Source organism: Lynx rufus, unplaced genomic scaffold, assembly GCF_022079265.1.
Source record: "Lynx rufus isolate CCGP_SWC_20201006 ecotype Redwood Valley unplaced genomic scaffold, mLynRuf1.p SCAF_2, whole genome shotgun sequence".
In the NCBI taxonomy this organism is placed as follows: domain Eukaryota; kingdom Metazoa; phylum Chordata; class Mammalia; order Carnivora; family Felidae; genus Lynx; species Lynx rufus.
This window is the reverse complement of record NW_025814834.1, coordinates 63,955,150-63,977,725: the sequence shown is the minus strand read 5'-3', so window position 1 is coordinate 63,977,725 and position 22,576 is coordinate 63,955,150. Positions and strand designations below refer to the sequence as shown.

The window sequence follows — 22,576 nt, the reverse complement described above, 5'->3', positions numbered from 1 at the left end:
TCCAGTTTACTTGACAACTGGACTCTATTTCTACTTAGATGAAACTCTTTATTCGGAATGAATCTTATTCTCTATTAGCTCGTCATTAAGTCAAGAGCGCCTGCAGGGCCATCTTTATCACCTAAAAATGGCTGAAGATAGCGGAAACACACCTGCAGGTATTATTGAACAAGTTAGCTCCTTTTCAAAGGCTTAATTTTGACTTCCTATTAAATAATTTTCTGTTGAGTCTGGACGGTGTGCTCGACATTAACAGGTATTTCTTAAGCTTCTACTTTGTGCCAGACACACTATGCAAGGGAATAGCAAAATAGGCAATTTGCTGTCACGGTACACAAATCAAAACAGAACTAATGGTCTCTGTCTAGGAATTTTCTGAGTTGGAGGAGAAGTAACTTTGTAATCCTCATCAGCTGGGAAATTGAAATTTTTAATGCATTTGAACATTTTAGCAGATTCTGTGCCAATTATTTGTTTTTTAAGTTGAACAGTGTAGTGATTGAGTTTAATTTTTAAATTTTTTTTCTATTATTATTACTTTTAGAGAGAGAGAGCATGAGCAGAGAGAGAGGCAGAAAGAGAGAGAAAGAGAGAGAGAGAGAGAGAGGGAGAACCCCAAGCAGGCTCTGTGCTCAATGTGGAGCCCAACACGGGGCTTGATCCCACAATCCTGGGATCATGACCTGAGCCAAAATCAAGAGTCAAACGTTCAAACAACTGAGCCATCCAGGTGCCCCTTTTAATATTTTTTAAATTTAATTTTTAAAGATCTCATTGTTCATTTTATTACAAAATTAGTCTACTCCATTTGGATTCCATTTTATTATTTGTTCGTTTTTAAGTTTATTTATTTATTTTGAGACAGAGAGAGGATGAGCAGGGGAGGGACAGAGAGAGGGGGACAGAGGATCTGAAGTGGGTTCTGTGCTGACAGCAGAGAGCCCCATGTGGGGCTCGAACCCATGAACTGTCAGATCATGACTTAAGCCAAAGTCAGATGCTTAACTGACTGAACCACCCAGGTGCCCTTGGATTCCATTTTAATCAGCTTTACTACTTGTGTGTTTCTTTTCCATTTAGGAAAATCTTACCTTTGTATCTTGTGTTTTATTTCCATATCAGGAAGATTTTAAATGGTTAAAATTATTTTTTCAAGTTTATTTGTTTTGAGAGAGAGAGAGCAAGCACGTGAGCTGGGGGAGAGGTAGAGGGAGAGAGAAAGAGAGAGAGAGGGAGAATCTTAAGCAGGCTCCATGATCAGTGCAGAGCCTGATGAGGGGCTCAGTCTCACAAACTGTAAGATCATGACCTGAGCCAAAATCAAGAGTTGGATGCTTAACCAACTGAGCCACCCAGGCACCCCTAAAATTATTTTAGTTTTGCAATATACCATCCTAAATACAATGTATAAAAAAGAGCAAACTTAATGAGATAGTTTGGTTTGCTTTTCATGTGTATTTTTATTCATTCAAAGTGACATTTTCACAATGTAGCCACTGTATCATTTAAGATAATATATTGGTAATATTAGCTCCAGAATATTCCTGGGTTGGCACATAGTGACCCTCAACAATTAAGGTCTTTATATTTGACTGAACAAAGAGTTATACCTAAGTCAACAGCCCTCCGTCCAACATTTCCATAAAATTGATGACCGCAGTCCTCGAGGCTTAGAGACTGTTTCAGTGAGCCTTTTGGGTCCAAAAGGCCAGGTACTCTGCTCATTGTCTTCCCGAGATTTGAAGCTGTTTTGTTGTCTTGGTGAAGGTATTTCCTATGGATCCAAAGCATATTCCTCTACTTTCAAGAGAGTTTACCTTTCTTTCTCTTAATCTTTATACTTCTAAAGAAACACAAATGCTACGTTATATTATTGAAGTTCAAGTTTGTTTAGAATCTTTGTTAAGGGCTTTGTCTTCATATACTTTTCCTGCAATGCAGCACAGAAATGCATAAGGTGTAGTCCAGGTGAAGCTTGTGAATTAGGTGGCAGACCGCCACCTACGTCTGAATTCCGACTCTAACGCTTACTAGCTGTGTGACTCAAAGTTACTAGAACTCTTACTATGTTGGATTTCTTATCTGTAGAACAAGGTTATGGATAGTATCTACCTCACAGGCTGTTGAGGAAATATAAATGAGTAGATATGCATAAAGGGCTTAGAACAGTGCCAGGCACATAAAAGTTTTTAAAAAGAAATAGCTATTTTTCTAAAGCGTCCAGCCCAAACAAATTCCAATTTTGGAACAAATCAACTTCTCAGGTGAGAAAACAATTCACTATAAAGTTCCACTGCTTAAGGCCTTTTGTTTCATATGATAGTGCACTTTTCTTTGGACCCCAGCAGTAAAGCTGGTTCCTACATTGTCCTTTTGGGACTTTCCTCCTACCTGGCCTTACCTCCCAGACCTTGCCCTACCTCCACACCCATTTAGAAATGAAAAATGGCTGTCCCTAAAGAGAAATGGACCCTAGGTGGAAGGAAGCTCCCCATTTCTGCTCTCATCCCCAATCTCTATTTCTGTAACTTGCAGGTGAAAGGAACCCTTCAGAGTTTCTTACCAAGGCAAGCCTGCTCAATGCCTTCCTCACTACATGATACAAAACATTGTATCTTCAAGAGTTTGTGCTATGAGACATGGTTTTCGTCTAGTTTCAGTGAATGAAGATTTTTCTTTGTTTTATGCTTGTTCCTTGTAGATATAATTCAGGTAGGGAATTAAGTAAATATATATTCACTGTAGCAGTAACCTGATATTTTTTGATGTCAAATTATCTAGTCTGTCCCTTAGAGAACTATAATGCCCCTTCTCTTAGCTCCATTTTTGAAGTTAACCTACCTCCACACCTGGGTTACAGCCAGGAGCTAGTCTAATCAAAGTGTGTACTTTACCCCCTGATCACCAGTGATTGGTTCAGGGATTGGGATCAGCTTGAAGTTGCTGGGGTCTACCATGTGGGGCCTCAACCTAGAAAAAAACAGCTAAGCAATGGATCCACTAATATAACTTGAGCTCCAAATCAAGCTAGGTCCACAAAAACCAAAATCGGGTTTTGATACAATTTTATGTATTCATTTAAATGTAGTTATATCAAAAAATAAGGCCAAATGTAAAGGTCTGCTTAGGAAAGCTGTACTTTTGCTCATTGTACTGTCACTGTTAAAATATTCCCTTGAGTCAAGACGGTGATAAAATAGGATAAGACGTTGTCAGGCACAAGCTCCAGATGCCTCTCTGGGGACAAAGGAGCTGGCTGGAACCATCTCCCTCCCCTGCTCCTCAGCATAAACACAGAGCCACCTGAGGGAAGCAGCTCAGCCTGTACACTGGCTGCCTAACTTGCTTATACCAACGCCCTCCCCGTCCCCCTGCCCTTACTGACCCATGCTTTGGTGGGACTGCTCTTCTCAGTCAAGGTTGCCTCAGTCCCAGTGTGGCAGGCCCCTCCCCCAGGAGACCAGCACAAACCCCTGCCCACACCACCTCTGTCAACCAGAGAGTTCTACAGGGCCTCAGTTCTGGCGGAGTTGGTGTCAGGTTTCACAGACCAGAGCACATCTAGTTAAAACTCTCCACATTCAGGCCGGGGACCAAACACTGCCCACAGTAGTCAAGGAAAAACTCTGCAGACAACTGGCCTGAAAGATAGAGCAACCAAAACATGCAGCACATACCAGAGACACCCTGTGAAGTGCCATGAATTGGCAATACCTGACCTCTTCATACGGCTATTACTTGCAGGGGCAGGAGTATAATTGACTTTCCAGCACAAAAAGTCAGAGACTTAAACAAAATGTCAAGACAGAGGAATTTATGCCAAATGAAAGAAAAGATAAGACCATGGCCAAAGGCCTAAGCTAAACAGATATAAGTAACATGCCTGATGGAGAATTTAAAACAACAATCATAAGGATCCTCACTGGGCTTGAGAAGAGAATAGAAGACATCAGGGAGACCCTTACCACAGAGAGAAGTTAAAAAAAAATCAGAATGAAGACTGCAATAAATGAGATTGAAAACAGGCTTGGTGCAATGAAGAGTAAGTTGGAAGAAGCAGAGGAATAAATTAGTGACTTAGAAGACAAAATAATGGAAAGTAAGCTGAACAAAAGAGAGAAAGAAGAATTATGGGGCGTGAAAATAGAGAACTCAGTGACTCCATGAAATGTAATAACACTTATAGGAGTCCCAGAAGAAGGAGAGAAAAGTTAGCAGAAATTTATTTCAAGAAATAACAGCAGAGGGGTGCCTGGGTGGCTCAGTAGGTTGAGTGTCCAACTCTTGATTTCAGCTTGGGTCATGATCCCAGGTTCATGGCACTGAGCTCAGTGTTGGGCTCTGCACTGAGCATGGAACCTGCTTAGGATTCTCTCTCTCTCTCCCTCCCTCCCTCTGTCCCTCTCCCCCACTCACATGCTCTTTCTCTCTGAAAAGAAAAGAATAGAAAAGAAGGGAAAAGCATAGAAAAGAAAAAAAGAGAAAAGAAGGAAGGGAAGGGAAGGGAAAGGAATGGAGGCAGAAAATCTCCCTCATCTGGGCAAGGAAGGAGAAATCCATATCCAAGAGGCACAGAGAACTCCCATCGAAATCAACAAAAGCAGGCCAACACCTGGGCATATTCTAATTAAATCTGCAAAATATAATGATAAAGAAGAAAGTCTTAAAAGCAGCAAGACAAGAGAAGTCCTTAATTCACAAAGGAAAATCCATAAGGCTAGCTAGAGATTTCTCAACAGAGACTTGGGAAGCCAGTAGGGAGTGGCATGATATATTCAAAGTGCTAAATGGGAAAAAAACTGCAGCCAAGAATACTCTATTCAGCAAAGCTATCATTCAGAATAGAAGGAGAGATAAAGAGTGTCCCAGACAAACAAAAACTAAAGGAGTTCGTGACCACTAAACCAGATCTGCAAGAAATATTAAAGAGGACTCCTTGAGTGCAAAGGAGAGACCAAAAGTGACAGACAAGATCAGAGAAAATCTCCAGAAACAACGAAAAAACAAGTAATAAAATGGCTATAAATACATGCCAATAATTACTTTGAATATAAACGTACTAAATGGTCCCAATCAAAAGACATAGGGTGCCAGAAAGGATAAAAAAACAAGACCCATCTATATGCTACCTACAAGAGACTCATTATGAACCTTAAGACATCTGCAGGTTGAAAGTGAGGGGGTGGGGAAATATTTATCATGCAAATAGATGTCAAAAGCAAGCCAGAGTAGCAGTACTTATATCGGACAAATACTTTTTTCTGTTCTCATATTGTTTTTATCCTGCTTTAGTGTTAGGGTAATACTGGCTTCATAGAATGATTTTGAATGTGTTCCCTCTATTCCAGTATTTGTAAGATTTTGATACAAATTGTCATTAATTATTCATTTAAATGTTTGGTAGAATTCACCAATGAAACCATGTAGTCTTAGGCTTTTCTGTGATGGGAGACTTTTGATTCCTAGTCCAGCTTTCATTCTTATTCTTGATCTAAGATTTCCTATTTCCTGGATTCAAGATTCATGATTCAATTTCAGTAACTTGTGCATTTTTTGGAATTACCTGGGCTTTTCCCCTAAGTTTTAGAAATTGATTTGTTAGTGATGGTTTATAGTAATCTGTTATCACACTATGTATTGCCAATCTTGTTCTTTTTTTTTTTTTAGAAATCTGGTCATTACTTTCAATGTTATGTTATTGTTTATTCTGGTCTCTATTTCCAATTTTTATTTGCTTCCTCTACTAAATATTGGCTAACCTTCTTTTTTTAGTTTCTTGGGGTGCAATATTATTTAAACCATTTTTCTTAATACAACCATTTATGGCATAAATTTCACTCTAAAATCTGCTTTTGCTGCATCCCATAGGTTTTAGAATATTATGTTTTCTTTTTCTTTTGTTTTCACATATTTTGATTTGCCGTTTGATTCCTTATTTGGCCCACTGCTTGTATATTAGTACGTTGTTTAATATTTACATATTAAATATTTGATATTAAAAAAATAAAATGTTGAAAAAAAAAGTCTTTGTTAGTAGCACACACTCCAATCTCTAGGGCAGTTTATTAGCTTTTTATCTCTGCAGAAAAATCCCAATCAATGGTTCCTAAAAGCTGGCCTGCACACTGGGATGGGCCAGTGATAACATTCCTACCAACCCATAGCATTCTTCTCAGATAAATTCTACTGCTATATGATGGTAAGCAGAGCTCTGAGCCAAGTCCTAGGCGTAAGAGGCAACTGAGGGGAAATGCTCTGAAACTCTCTTCCTACTATATATACATATATATACATATAGTATATATGTATACTTCCTACTATATATACATATATATACATATATATATATACATATATATATATGTATATATATATATATATATCCCCCACACACATTTATCATAGTATACTATCTTTCATCTTAAAAAGAACACATTTGACTTTATAAATTTTATTTAAGATTTTAGTTAAAATAATTTAAAGAAATAAACCACACAGAAATGTTACAAAAATACAAAAGAATTACAGGCAAACAGTGGATAATGAGAATTCTTTTAAAAGAGATACACAATAGGGAAGAAAAATAAAGTGTTTATATACTATTCATATATTAATTATAAACCATAGCAGTAAAAGCTTTCCGGACATTGGCAAGAAAAGCCGAGAAATTGTTGGTCTTCCTTACTTTCTCTTGAAATTCTGCTAGGCACTCAAGATGAGGAGCACTATCTGACACTAGAAGGAAAAAAAAAAGGGAAGATAATGTGAATGAGATTTTTTATGGAAGAGAAGTGTTTCTAACTTAGATGCTTTCATCTGATTCAAATTATTTCAATTCCATTTTACTGAAATGCTTCCAGCATAGAACAACAGATACGCTTGATTTTCATATCCTAACTATCTTTTGGACCTTTTCTTTGTTTAATCTGTAAATATTAAAATCTTAAGTACTATAATTGTACTTTAAATTTAAACAGATGGTAGTCAAGGGATTGAAGAACTCAGTGATAAAAAGAACAGAATGCCATTTCCAGTCATCTTTCTTACATTTTAACTAAACTGTTTTAACAGGTGTGTGTGTGTGTGCTTGTGTGTGTTAGGTTTTTTGTTTTGTTTTGTTTTTTTAACTGTTAAGTCAGTTTTCTCTGTAAACTTTTGGCTTGAATTCTAGTTCCTGGCCACTGGATCAAAAAAAGAACAGCTTTCAATGACAACTTTTAGTAATTTACAATTATGGGGAAAAAAATCTAAGGTTTTACAAGTGTTCACTAGAAAATGTGGTTGCTATTCTAAAAGTGGTATTTATAGGACCTACTAATCAAATGTGACACAAAGTCACAAATAATGGTACACCTCTTAACATGCAGTTGTACAAATTGTAAACAAATCTCCAGTGAGGGTGGTCAAAGGAAAGGAATGATTCAGCTTTCTCTCCCAACAATTTGGTCCTTTGCCCAAGGGGAAGAAAGTCAACCATATCTCCAGTTCTTTGGTAGAGATTGTTTAGGACACAAGGACCAGGACCACAGCAGAGAAAGAACAAAAGGCACTTGGTTCAAAATCACACTGTAGATTCTATTTTAACACACTATCAAATACCATGACCCTATGTAGCAAGAGAGGATATGCAAGGTATGTGGGTTTTGGGGTTTGCTTTTGAAACTTTAGCACTCATTAGAAGATATTTACAGAGAGAAAAAATTTGCACATGAATTAGGTTCCTAAATACAAATTCCATGAGAATGAGGATCAAGTCACCGGGGCACATTAAGGAGACAACTCAGCAGTCCTCCTGAGTGTATGTGTGCTATAAATGCTTTCAGATGAGAACACAGGTCTAATGAGCTGAGAACCATTTTTCTGAATTCCAATAAATTAAAAATTACTTTAAAAGGGGCCCAAGAATTAAAGAGAGATAAATATATTTCCATTCTCTTCTAGTTCCAACTATTACCAATCACATATATTCCCCATAAATCGATGCCTTTCTGGCCTGTTGGAGAATCAGTAGGTGAGCTAAATTACCAATGTGTGCGATTTTTCAGGAGAGGATAATATTTCTTAAATTGATTTTTGGTAAAATAAATGATCACATTCTGATGACTTAGCATTTGCTTTTAAAATCACCTACTTGAATACATTATAATATTCACATTTATATAGTCATATCCTTTATAGTTTTATGTTCTCTAAAAGGATAATTCATACTTGCATATGAAATGCAGTGATCGGTGGTCTTTTAGACTTTTCTACCAAGGTGGCACTGTGCCATCCTGAATAGAAGTTACATATTAAGGCTCCTAGATAATAACTATAAATCAAAACTACATTCACAGCCTTTAGAAGACCCTATCCCATGAAGCAAGCTGGCAAAGAAAGGGACACCTTGTGGGAACATTACTTTCTTTCATATTACTTTATTTTTTTAAGTTTATTTATTTATTTATTTTGAAAGAGACAGAGTGCTAGCAAGGGAGGGGCAGAGAGAGAGAGAGAGAGAGACAGAGACAGAGGCAGAGAGAATTCCAAGCAGGCTCCTCAGGGTCAGCACAGAGCCCAACATGGGGCTCATACTCACAAAACTGTGAGATCAAGACCTGAGCTGAAACCAAGAGTCAGACACTTAACCAACTGAGCCACCCAGGCACCGCTCCTTCATATTACTCTATATGCTGAGTCAGATAACATTTTGGATGCCAGTCTTAAATATCAGTTAAGAGAGAGGAATACATACCCTCATATTCCCTTGCTTCATTTAGGTGGAGGGAAAACATAAAAGGGTTCTCAGGATGCTTAGGGTCAATATTGGTAAATATAAACTGCAACTTATCACCTGAAAAAAAAATTTAATTATTTGGTGTGAGAATATTTTATTGTGCCAAGCCTTGCAATGGAGATGAGCTTTCTCACCTCTGTCCTTAATCAGTATCTAGACTGCTAAACGTATGTATATATACACTTAACCAAGCCTCCAAATGTACAAGTTACAAATTAGTTTTAAATGAGTTACAGTTTAAACATGATACAAAAACACAAGTAACAAAAGAAAAGAACTGATAAATTAGACTTCATCAAAATTAAAAACTTTTGTCCTTTAAAGGATATTACCAAGGCAGTGGAAAGATAACCCACAGAATGGGAGAAAATATTTGCAAATCCTATCTCGGATATGGACTTAATATAGAGAATACATTTAAAAGAACTACAACTGAACAACTAAAAGAAAAGCAATCCGATTAAAAACTGGACTAAGGACTTGAGTAAGTATTTCTCCGAAGAATAGATACAAATGTCCAATAATAAGCACATGGAAAGATGCTCAATACCACTAATCACTGGGGAAATGCAACCCAAAACTACAATGAGATATTATTTTATACCCACCAGGACAGCTATAACAAAACAAAAAACAAAACAAAACAAAACAAGAAAAAAGAAAAGAACAGTGTGAATGAAGACATGGAGAAATCAGGACATTGCTAGTAGGAATGTAAAATGGTGTTGCAGCTGCGGAAAACAGCTTGGCAGTTCCTCAAAAAGTTACATAAAGAATTGCAATGATCCAGTAACTCCACTCCTCAGTACATATCAAAAAAAAGAATAGAGAATAGGGACTCAAATAACGATGCCAATGCTTATAGCAGCATTACTCACAGCAGCCAAAAGGTGGTAATAACTGTGTGTTCACTGACAGATGACTAAAGAAACAAAATATGGTATAGTCACAACAGAATATCATTTGGTAATAAAAAGGAATGAACTTCCGATACATGCTACAACATGAATGAACCTCGAAAACATCATGCTAAATACAATAATTCAGACGCAAAAGAACAGGACAAATACTGTATGATTCCACCTACATGAAATACTTAGAATAGGTAAATTTAGAGAGACAGAAAGTAGAAGTTCAGGGGCTGGGGAAGGAGGAATAAGTTATTGTTTAATGGGTACAGAATTTCTGTTTGTGGTATTAAAGAATTCTGGAAATAGTGGTGATGGTTGCACAGCACTGTTAATGTAATGCTACAGAATTGTACAATAAAAAATAGTTAAAATGGCAAATTCTATGTCATGTAGTTTTATCACAATAAAAAATATTGAACAGATTTGACTTTTTCTACATAGTTATCTGCAATTAATGCCTATTTTTCCAAAAGACCTCCAAATGTTCCCAAAGGAGTAAATGCCCAGAAGAAATTAAAAATGGCAGCCACAGAGATGCCTGGGTTGGTTAAGCATCCAACTTCAGCTCAGATCATGGTGAGTTTGAGCCCCTGAGCTGTCAGCATAGAGCCTGGAGCCTGCTTCCGATTCTGTGTCTCCTTCTCTCTCTGCCCCTCCCCCTACTCATGTGCTCTCACGCTCTCTCAAAAACATTAAACATTTTTTTAATTAAAAAAATGGCAGCCACAAAGTAGAAACTCACATGCATTTTAGTTTTGCTCTACAAAATAAAAAATTAGTAAATTTCATTTAAAAAATGTTTTTAATTATAAAAAAGTAAAGTTCAGAAACTTTGAAAAACATTTGTCTTGCATTTTTATTCAAAATGAAATAATTACATCAGTAGACCAGATTTTTAAAAGTGTTAATAGCTGTTGGCGAAGATGTGGAGAAAGGGGAACCCTCGTGCTCTGTTGGAGGGAATGCAAACTGGTGCAGCCACTCCGGAGAACAGTTACTTAAAAAGTTAAAAATAGAACTACTGTATGATCCAGCAACTGCACTACTAGATATTTACTGAAAGGACAAAAATATTGATTTGAATGGAAACATGCACTCCAACGTTTTTAGCAGCATTATCAACAATAGCCAAATTATGGAAAGAGCCCAAATGTCCATCGACTTTTGAATGGCATGTGCACGCGCGCGCGCGCGCGCGCACACACACACACACACACACACACACACACAGGAATACTACTCCGCCATCAAAAAGAGAATGAAATCTTGCCATTTGCAGTGATGTGGATGGAGCTAGCGTGTATTACACTAAGTGAATAAATCAGAGAAAGACAAATACAATATGATTTCACTCATATCTGAAATTTAAGAAACAAAATAGATGAACATATGGGAAGAGGGGTGGAGGGAAACAGACCATAAGAGACTCTTTACTATAGAGAACAAACTGAAGGTTGCTAGAGGGGAGGTGGTTGGGGATGGGCTAGATGGGTGATGGGTATTAAGGAGGGCATTTGATGTGATGAGCACTGGGTATTGTATGTAAGTGATGAATCATTGGCTTCTACTCCTGAAAGCAATATTGCACACTGTATGTTAACTAACTACAATTTAAATAAAAAGTTGAAAAGAAAAAAAAAAGTGTTAATGGTAATGGAAGAGATGTATGCCAAGGAAAAAAGACATCATAAGATAACAAAGAGTTTAATTTGGGTTTCTCTTTTAAAATCCTTTTAAAATTCTTTTTAAAATCCTTTTAAAAAAAGGATTATTTCCTGACTTTGAGGGCTATGAAAAGCTCTAATTCTTTTGTAAATGTTTCTTTACTTATTTTGAGAGAGAGAGGAATACAGAGTGAGCAAGGGAGGGGTACAGAGAGAGAGAGAGAGAGAATATCCCAAGCAGGCTCTGCAATGTCAGCACGGAGCCCAGCTTGGGGCTTGAACCCATGAATTGTGAAATCATCACCTGAGCTGAAACCAAGAGTTGAATGCTTAACCCATTGAGCGATCCAGGTGCCATGAGAAAATTCCAATTTTTTATTTTTTTTAATTTACATCCAAGTTAGTTAGCATATAGTGCAACAATGATTTCAGGAGTAGATTCCTTAATGTCCCTTACCCAGTTAGCCCATTCCCCCTCCCACAACCCCTCCAGTAAGCCTCTGCTCATTCTCCATATTTTAAAAGTCTCTTGTGTTTTGTCCCCCTCCATTTTGACATTATTTTTTGCTTCCCTTCCCTTATGTTCATCTATTCTGTGTCTTAAAGTCCTCATATGAGCGAAGTCATATGATATTTGTCAAGAAAGTTCTAATTTTAAATCTGAAAATAATTTTAAAGCTTTCTGACCCCAAAACACCTCAGGATGACAGTGAGTCCAATGGATCAAAAATTCAGAGTTGGACCCTGTATTTCCCTCTAATCAAAAGGTTAATATTTTGGGGGGTACCTGAGTGGCTCAGTTGGTTAAGTGTCCGACTTCGGCTCAGATCGTGATCTTCCAGTTCATGAGTTCGAGCCCTGCATCAAGCTCTCTGCTGTCAGTGCAAAGCCTATTTCAGATCCTCTGTCTCCCTCTCTCTGCCCATCCCCCACTCATGCTTTCTCTCTCTCTCTCTCAAAAATCAATAAACATTTAAAAAAAAGTTTAATTTAATATTTTTAATAAAATTTAATATTTTATTTTAATAAAATTTAATTTTATTAAAAGCTTATTTCAACAGATGGGGGGCACAAAAAAAGACTAATAGATATATGAATGAAGAGACCAAACAATCTAAGAAATACAGTAAATATTCAGAAGAAAAGTTTACCTGTTCATTAATAAAGAAATGCACTTAAAAAACAATGCTCCAATTAGATCTACTTTGCTGCCAAACAACAACAAACAAACAAAATACAATTCTGGCAAGAATACAATGGAGTGGGTACACTTTACATCGTAGAGAGGTGTGCACAAAAGAATTAATGCGGCAGGCCTGACCATGCTATCCTTAGAATCTTAGAAAGGTCTGCTTGCAAGCTGGCCCTTGGCTGGTGTGTTGGGAGTCCCCCAAACCACCCTAGGTTTGAAGATTCGCTAAGAGAACTCATATGATTCACCAAAGGGTCATACACAGGGCTATAGTTTATCACAGCGAAAGACTATGGCAAAATCAGCAAGAGGAAAAAAACACATAGGGCGAAGTGCAGGGAAAACCAGCACAAGCTTCCCTGGTAGACAACCCTTCCCGTGTATCGTCACATTCAATGCTAAAGGAATTAATAAGCATGTCTTGTGTGACTCTGCTGGGTTAGGACTCTTAAAAAACTATGCCTGAAAAAAAGTGTTTCTTTTAGACTTTGCTCCAGTGCCTTTTTGGGGCTGTTTTGCAGTTTATTGCAGTTTCTGCCATACATCTGAGGCGGCAATATGACTGATTCTATGCTGCATCCTGTAAGTCTTTCTAGCGAATCCCCAAACCTGACGGTGATCGTGGGGACTGCTAACACCGTGAGTAGTACTATAAACTGCCACATACACCACACATAACGGTCATTAAAATATTTACACGCTTTGGGGCGCCTGGGTGGCGCAGTCGGTTAAGCGTCCGACTTCAATCAGGTCACGATCTCGCCGTCCGTGAGTTCGAGCCCCGCGTCAGGCTCTGGGCTGATGGCTCAGAGCCTGGAGCCTGTTTCGGATTCTGTGTCCCCCTCTCTCTCTGCCCTCCCCCATTCATGCTCTGTCTCTCTCTGTCCCAAAAATAAATAAACGTTGAAAAAAAAAAATTTTTTTTTAAATATTTACACGCTTTACCCCAGTAATGCCTCCCTAGGAATTCCACGGAAATTATACAAAAGAAATGGAGAAGTCTGTATTCACTATAGTACTTCTAAAACTGAAACGTTGGCATAATCTGAATGTTAAGTTAGAAACAATACCTGTATTAGGTAGATAAAAGATTGCATAAATTAAGAGACATTAATGGAATGAATTATTACGTCGCTATTTTAAAATTACCATGGGAAGGCTATAGCAACTGGAAAAATGCTGATCATAGAATACCAGGAAGAACAAGGAACAAAAATTACTTTCATGTTGGCAATCATGCCAAACATACATTTATTACAATACTGGATGATAAATAACCAAGGCATCAGTAATTATGTTACGGTGATAAAAAATTTTAAAATTCTTTACTGTTTCCTAAAAAGTTAATAATGTGGTCATTATTTTATTTGAAAATATTTTTAAAATTCTTCTCTACTTAAGAAAACACACACCTTTCTAATCTTGTGTGTTTTACTTACGTTAATATACTCACCATAAATTTTTCTAATTTCTAGTCCAAGTCGATCTTTATACAAGTCTGCAGATTTCTGTAGCCTTTTCAACTTCTCTTCATTAGCTTTGTTAGCAGCAGAAATAGCTATGATTAAAAAAAAACCAAAGAAATACACATATTTGAATATGAAGGATTTTTAGACAGACACTTTGCAGCATAAAGAGTGTGCTTAATAGTTCCTGGAAGAGAATGTGTGATCATTAACTTTGTTGCATAAATTATACTATGGCTTCTCCAATGAAACTGCCCCCCACTCTGTTTAATTAAGCTCCCACATCAATTGCATTATGACTCTGGTTACATTAAAAAATCAAAAGGACCCTTAAGTAAAACAAAAGAAAATAAAACCCACTTATTTAACTTCAGACAGCTTCCTTGCAGAAATGAGTGGCTGGCTATGCCCCTGAGATGTTACCCATTTTTACTATGAACTGGAGAGAAGGCAAGAGATAGATAATTGTGAACCATCACCACTTTGAAATTTAATGTTTTAAATATGTGTACAACTAGAAACTTACTTTCCTTCTTCCTAGCATATTCTTCCTTAAGATCCTGAATATTTGCAGTCAGTACTTCTAGTTTCTCATTTTTGTCTTTTATTTCAGCAATCAATCTTAACAAGTTGTCTTTTTTTTCTTGAATGAGCTTATTCCGCCTACAGATCTCTGTAAGAAGTACAAAGTATTAGCTAAAATATATATACTTTGTTCTCCAATATCTATCTCTGGTAAGAAAAGACTAAAATATTGACTTTCATTAGGATTAATAAAGAGTGTTTTATTTACTTATTTTATTTATTTATTTATTTACTTTTGAGAGAGAGAGAGAGCAAGTGAGCATGAGTGAGGGAGAGGGAGACAGAATCTGAAGCAGGTTCCAGGCTCTGAGCTGTCAGCACAGAGCCCCATGCAGGGCTTGACCTCAGGAACTGAGATCATGATCTGAGCAGAAGTCGGATGCTTAACTGACTGAGCCACCCAGTGCCCCAAAAATGTTTTAACTGATAAGCGCTTTCTAATGTTTCAAAAATTATAAAGAAAAGGAAAAAAAATCCTATTCTTTCCTATTTGTCTTTGAAAATAAAAATGAGACAAAACTCTTTTTAAAATGAGAATACCAGGGGCGCCTGGGTGGCGCAGTCGGTTAAGCGTCCGACTTCAGCCAGGTCACGATCTCGCGGTCCGTGAGTTCGAGCCCCGCGTCGGGCTCTGGGCTGATGGCTCAGAGCCTGGAGCCTGTTTCCGATTCTGTGTCTCCCTCTCTCTCTGCCCCTCCCCCGTTCATGCTCTGTCTCTCTCTGTCCCAAAAATAAATAAAACGTTGAAAAAAAAAAATTTAAAATGAGAATACCAAATTATTATTTAAAAAAAATTTTTTTTATTCATTTTTGAGAGTGAGAGAAACAGAGCATGAGCAGGGAGGGGCAGAGAGACAGAGGGAGACATTGAATGCAAAGCAGACTCCAGGCTCTGAGCTGTCAACACAGAGCCTGACGCGGGTTTCAGACTCACAAACGGCGATATCATGACCTGAGCTGAAGTCGGACGTTTAACGGACTGAGCCACCCAGGCGCCCTGAGAATACCAAATTAAACCACAAAAAGAAAATCAGGTCATGATGCTTGCAGCAATACCCTTCAAATAAGTACATAAATAAAGCCCACCATCAAAGACAACCAAATCTGGAAATGTTTTTACACAGTACTTTAAAGAAACAATTCATTATAATGCAGTATAAATCGTTCTGGAAAATACCAAAAAGACAAAAAGGAGTGAAGGAAGAGATGGGGCGCCTGGGTGGTTCAGTCGGTTAAGCATCCGACTTCGCCTCAGGTCATGGTCTCACGGTCCGAGTTCGGGCCCGCATGGGGCTCTGTGCTGACAGCTCAGAGCCTGGAGCCTGCTTCGGATTCTGTGTCTCCCTCTCTCTCTGCCCTTCCCCTGTTCGTGCTCTGTCTCTGTCTCAAAAATAAATAAACATTAAAAAAATTTTTTAAAAAAAAGTGAAGAAAGAGAGAGGTAGGAAGGGCGAAACTTCATTTATATTAATAACAAACGAAACATCCAGGAATAATCTAAATTAAGAAATGTAGGCCCTGTATGAAAAAATAATGCAAAACTTGTCTGAAACAAATAACCTATATATATGGAGAGACATTTTATGCTTCTAAATATTATAAAGATGTCAGTATTTCCCAAATTCATTTCTACATTTGATGCAATCCCAATGGACTCTGGAGGGAAGGGAAGAGGAGGATCTAACAAAATTATAAAATTTATCTGATGAGTACACAGGAGAGAGCAGTTAAGGAAATATGGTAAGAAAAATAACAAGGAAAGGTACTTGTCCCACCAGATTTAACATGTGTGACTGTGACACTTCTAACACAATAATGGAGTTCTAGCTGAAGAAACGACATACAGCTCAGTTAAACAAACAAAAAAGGCATTCCCAAACAAACACTGGTATCTTTGGGAAATATGAAAAATGAAATATCATAAATCAAGTGGTGGACAGTTTCCCAAACCATGCTGAAATCCAAAATAAATTCCATATATATTAAATATTTAAATAGAAAATGAAATCTTGCAAACCTAAAAGGCAGTATCTGAATATAAAATTAGCCTTTCCTGTCGGGAAAGACGTTTTTACTAAAAGGCAAAAAGAAATCAAAGAGAAAGTCATATACCAGCTACATAACAGTTAATAAGTGGGCAAAAACCCTCATATTTGATTCAAATAAACATAAAACTCTACTATATGCTAGGAACTTTGTTCAACACCTTATATTTCCATAAATTTACTTAAATTTCATAATACATTATGCAGTTCTAATTTAAAAAAGGAAAAGGCTCAGCAGTTGAGTAACTTGCCCAAAAGTTTTATTTGCTAGGATGCAAAAAATAGTTAAGACCTGGATTCAAACTCAGGACTTGACTTCAAAGGTCATGCTTTTGACCATTAAACATCCTCCCTGAACAGTTCTTAATATAAAGAAGACACAAATATAAATTCCTAAGACAAAAACAAAGAGATAAACAGAGGAAATGTAGAATGCAGACGGCTAATAAACATGAAAGACAATTTAACCTGAGTAGTAATCACAGAAATGCAAATAAAGCAAGTAACATACCAATTTTCATTTATTACAACAATGTTTACAAAAATGACAGCTGGTGTCGAGAAGAATGGAAAATACTAGAGTCCTTGTGGAATATTTTTGACATTGCAAAACAAGTTTTAAGGATATTCATGTCCTTTAATACAGTTATTTCATTTTTACAAGTTAACCTAAGAAAATAAGATGTATGTGAGTATTTATATACATAAGATTGTTTTCAGTATTATTTATAATGATGAAAAGCTGAAAACATCCTAAATGGCTAATGAGTAAATCATTAAATAAATATGGCATATTAATAAGGTAGAATATCCTCTCAGGCATACCTGGATGTCTCCGTTAGTTGAGCATGCAACTCTTGATTTCGACTCAGGTTATGACCCCAGGATCGTGGGATTGAGCCTGGGATCAAACCCCACCTCGGGCTCTACGCCAACTGTGAAGGTTGCTTAAGATTCTCTCTTCCTCTGCCCCTCTCCCGCTAGCTGCCCCTCAATAAACAAACAAACAAACAGGTGTACAGATGTTTTCCTGAGTTAGTGTTTTTGGTTCCCTCTGATAAACACCCAGAAATAGAATTACTGGATCATATGGTAGTTTTAATTTTCTGAGGAACCCTACATATTATTTTCCAGAGTAGCCACTATGGAAAAATGCACTTAAAAATAATTAAGGAGACATGTATGGCAAAAGAAATACCTTCAGTTGTTACCCAAGGACCTTGGTCAAATTATAACTTTGGAGACTCTTATAAAAGGAGGATAATAACGGCCGCCCTATTTCTTTAACTCACAGGGTTAGAGTACACAATAATAATACAGAAACTTTTAAATTATTAAGTGATACATAAATACCATATATGTCAGTGTTTTTATTAGAATATGTAAAGAACTGTATGGATTTGTGCCAGTATAAATGTAAGGGCCCTTGATATGGCATAACTCATGTATACACTGTCAGTTGTCTCTTTTATTCTCTAGGGCAGGTATTTCAAACTTTCACTACTACTCAGCACATAAATCCTCCCTTGAGTTTTCCCTTCCATGTGGAAAGATTGTTTTATGGTACACTAGAAAGAGCAGACATTTGGCTGCAATCCTAGACCTTGTATCTATCAAATGTATGACCTTAACCAAGTTTTGTAACCTCAGTGAGCTTCAATTTTTTCATCTAAAAAAAGGGATAATTTTGGTCTTGTAAAGATTTCAGGACTTTTGTTTTCTTTTTTCTTTTTTTTTTTTTTTTGAGAGAGTGAGTGCCAGAGGGCAAGAAGCAGAGGAGATGGAGAGAAAGAATCCTAAGCAGGCTCCACGCCCACCCCAGAGTCTGACGAAGGGGCTTGATCCCACTACCCTGGGATGATGCCCTGAACTGAAATTGAGAGTCAGACACTTAACCAACTGAGCCTCCCAGGTGTCCTTAGGATTTTAGGATTTAAGAGCCTGGTCCATAGTAAACGCCTCTCACTTTGAACAGATGATCTTCCTCCTTATAATAATATAGAAGCAACAGATGCTCTAGGCAGGCCAGAATTTTTGAACAATTTGTTCCCTGCAGTATCTTCCTTGAAGATGCAAAGTAGCTGCTCAACAAATATGTGGTGAGTGAATGAGTTCCCTCCACCTTCCATACTCCCCAAATGTATCCAGATCAGTGTCCTCTCCTCAGAGTAACAGTGGCTCCTTCTCCAATACATGGTTAATCCAGATTCCTTCCCCTAAGGGAAAGAACTGAAGAACTGAAGAATTCCTGCTTTTTAAACCCCAGTCTATGATTTCCAATGGGAAAACAAACCTGTTTTTCAAAAAATTGTCATTTACACATCAGCATAGATGATCACAAGCACAGTGATGAATAAAAAAAGGGACAGAATATACAGAAAATGATGCCATTTATATAACATTCAAAAATACAATACTAAATATTAATAGGTTAGTTCTGGAAGGTAGGATTAGAGAAAAGTATTATATAAGATGTTCTATTTCTTAAGCTGGGTTGCAGATACATAAATGTTTATTATTTTTATACATGTATCTGCATATATATATATGCACACACACACAATACACTGTTTTTTTTTTCTTTTCTTTTCTTTTTTTTTTTTTAAAAGTAGGCTTCATGCCCAGTGCAGACCCCAACACGGGACCCGAACTGACAACCCCGAGATCAAGACCCGAGCGAAGATTAAGAGTCAAGTGACCGACCCAGGTGCCCCACAGTATATTGTTTTACTTGTATGAGGGACTGCATAAAGATGTTTAATCTAAAAAACCCTCTGTGATCTATAGTTTGTCACCTACGATTTTGATATTCCAGAAACATCTCAACCATTCGTTCCTCTTCCTTTAATTTCACAGACAGCTTTTCTGAAAGAGAAATTGGAATTGAAGTTTCGATTCAGCTGAAATAACATAAAAAAAAAAAAAAAAAACAAGAACGACAAAGCAGCATGTTACAAGTTAACTTTAGTTACCTGTAAGTGCTTTGATGGAGTCTTTGTAGGTATCTCTTAGTCCCATCATTTGACAGGACGTGTCACTGAGAGTGCTTTTGAATTTATTCCAAAATTCATTTATGCTTTTATCAAATAGTGCCAGTTCGTCCTCTATCATCTTGTAAGAGAATGCTACAAAACAAAACATTGATTGTATTTTTTATAAGTTGTTGAAATAAAATCAAGCTCATATTCCAATCAAGCATATTTTGGCAGTTTGACTTTTGCTAGGAAATAATTAGCAGCTTGCTTTTTTTAAAAAGGATATCTTACTTTTTAAATATTTACTTGTTCTTGAGAGAGAAAGAGAGTACAGGCAGGGGAGGGGCAGAAAGAGGAAGACACAGAATCCCAAGCAGGCTCCAGGCTCCAAGCTGTCAGTGCAGAGCCCATACGGGGCTCAACCTCAGTAACTGTGAGCCTAAGTAGGATGCTTAACCTGACTGAGCCATCTAGGTGACCCAAGCAGCTTACTTTTAACTCTAGCTATTCCAGGGCGGATCAAGCCATCTGGACTTAATTACAGTTAAGATGCAAGATTCCAGGAAGGACATCCTTACCTCCTAGGGACTTGTTAGTAGTTTAACTGCACAAGACACTCATACAGCTCTGTGACCCTGGAAAATGACTCTGCCTCCGTTTCCTCACAAGTAAAATTGGTAACTTTTAAGGCGTTCCCAATTCTGATCTTTTGAATTCCAGCCTGGATTGCCAGCCAGGTCCCAAATGGACGGATGACTGGCCCCCTCTCATAGGATAAGACCCTATGAGATATATCTAGCCCGCCTCTCCCTCCCACCCAGATCAGGAAAAGAAGAAGTAGCACTAAAAAGGCTACTTGGAGTGGGAATTTAGTAGGCTTAGTCCAGGAAAGGTACAAGTCACCCTGAACTCTCTGGGCCTTAGTGTCTTCTGTAAACAATGTCCGGTAAGACTCCAGGCCCCGCCAGTTTTCTGTAAGGCTAAAACCATCCCAATAACTCAAAACCTTCCCAAGAAGGCCACACACATCTCGTTCGGTGGAACCCGGAACCCTACGGCCTCAGCGAAGCCCAGCAGTGCAAACAACAAAGCCGTGCATTTCACAGACTTCGCTCCCGAAAACAAATCCAGCCCAGAAATACACTTTCCCCTATCGCGACAGGCAGGTCGAGGAACCCTGGTCAGCCCCCAACTCTCTCACCTTTTCCAGGAGACCTGAGCCCCGCCGCCAACCCACACAAGACCAGAAACAATTCAAGCCAACAGCAGGTCTCCAGACCCAGCTCCCGCAGCCCCGCCAACTTTTCTATTTCAAATTTTAGGGCGCCTTCCTCCTCCCGCCCCCGGTCGCTCATTCGCCTTCAGATTGGCTGATAATTAGGCTCTCCATTAACGGATTGGTTAATCTAGCCCTCCGGGATTCTCGCGGAAAAATATAGGGGAAAGTGCATTCTGGGATTTGTAGTTTTTTTTTTTTCTGAGAGACAGACTCTCAGCTCTGCTTTGTGAAGTGTTCATAGCTCCGGGAGGACTCGCCCCAGCACAAGTCATTCATCTGTTTCAAATAAAGATTTCTGAAACAAATATAAATATTGAACTTTAATCGCATTCTGTTGCCAAGTATTTACTGCCTTCTTTAATGCTCTGTAGCTTAAAGTTAATTGAAAATACTAAAGCTAATGAAAACACCATTTTTTAATATGTCTCATCATTTAATTACTTTTCATTGGGAAGTGGTTGGAACATTACTGTGTATTGGCTTCTAATATGAACATTTCCAAAATTTCTTGATTCTCTTATTTTCGACCATGTGAAACAGAAACAAAACGCAGTACCTAGGACTGGTAGTCCTTGCCCAGGTGAAAACTCAATGACACAAAACTTTTCATGGGCGAGTTCATTGGTACCTATCCTCTCTGACTGTGTTGTATTTAAAAATGAAAAGAAGAGGAGAAGCCAAAGGTAATTCAAGGCTTTTAACTTCTATATTTGTAAGAATGGTGATGCTGTTGGTTGAATAGAAAATATCTTCATGGTTGTTTGGGTGTATTGGGGAAGGGGTGTTGCAGGGAGGCAGGGGCAGGAGTTACTATTTTAAAGTGCTGAGTTTCTGAGGATATTGTTGGGAGATCTAAGTGTTAATGTTCCATAGGCATTTTACTTCTCTAGTTAATCGATAGTGGCTAACTGCTCCAACTCTGCAGTAAGAGTGCCTGAGTTTGAAATCCAGTCTCTATCATTTACTAAGTTTGTCCTCGGGCAAGTTACTTGACCTATTGGACCTCAGTTTCCTCATCTGTAAAATGAGGGTAATAGTAATAATAATACCTTCTTCCTTCATATACCCAATGTGAAGACTAAAAGAGATAATGAATGCAAATGCCTTGAAAGAAGTCCCTATAACATAAGTACTCAAAATGGTTTCCTGTTTTTATGATTTCATACCCTACCTACCTCCTATGCAATAGATTGTCATATTAAAACACATACAAATAAGGCTTTAAATAGAACAAAATCTAAGTTGGCAAAGAAATAGAGATCTTGCAATTGAATGCTCATTTTAGCTGAGGTAATACATATAACTCCCATTACAGGATGATCACACTACTTACTGAATTCTGATTTAAAAAAAAAAAAAAACATGGATTCTGGTAAGTCTGAATAAGTATAGAATACATCCCTCCCACCCAATCCAAATTGAATTAATTAATTAGTTAGGTGTTGTTATTTACCATTAATAATAAGACCATTTAATAATTTGCCAATATAACAAATACAACAAATTTAGTTTCCACATAATGGATACTAAACTTCAAACAATAATCTGAAAACAGTGTCAGTAATTTCTTTAGGTCATTACTAGTTCAAGATAATAAATAACTTCCTCAGCTTGGAATAATACTTGGACCAACTCTCTAATGCATTCTTAATAGAATCTGGCAGAGCATGACCGATCCATGAG

The 22,576-nt window shown here is 37.6% G+C and overlaps 1 protein-coding gene across 1 annotated transcript; it reads right to left on the bottom strand.

Moving 5' to 3' along the window:
• Positions 1-6,455: 6,455 nt before the first annotated feature.
• Positions 6,456-20,911, bottom strand: SPC25 (SPC25 component of NDC80 kinetochore complex). Its single transcript, XM_047084660.1, has 7 exons — positions 20,816-20,911; positions 19,612-19,764; positions 19,439-19,504; positions 14,536-14,682; positions 13,997-14,101; positions 8,735-8,833; positions 6,456-6,735 (listed from the first exon to the last, which is right to left on the bottom strand). The coding sequence occupies exons 2-7, from the start codon at positions 19,748-19,750 to the stop codon at positions 6,611-6,613; spliced, it is 681 nt and encodes a 226-aa protein (XP_046940616.1). The 5' UTR covers positions 19,751-19,764; positions 20,816-20,911; the 3' UTR covers positions 6,456-6,610.
• Between the last annotated feature and the right edge of the window lie 1,665 nt (positions 20,912-22,576).

Excerpts from the sequence above, each read along its gene's own strand:
- SPC25 (XM_047084660.1), bottom strand. The coding sequence starts at position 19,750 with ATGATAGAGGACGAACTGGCACTATTTGATAAAAGCATAAATGAATTT. Across the intron at positions 14,102-14,535 it reads ATATGCTAGGAAGAAGGAAA|CTATTTCTGCTGCTAACAAA; the intron begins GTAAGTTTCTAG and ends TTTTAATCATAG. Across the intron at positions 6,736-8,734 it reads TGAAGCAAGGGAATATGAGG|TGTCAGATAGTGCTCCTCAT; the intron begins GTATGTATTCCT and ends TTTTCCTTCTAG.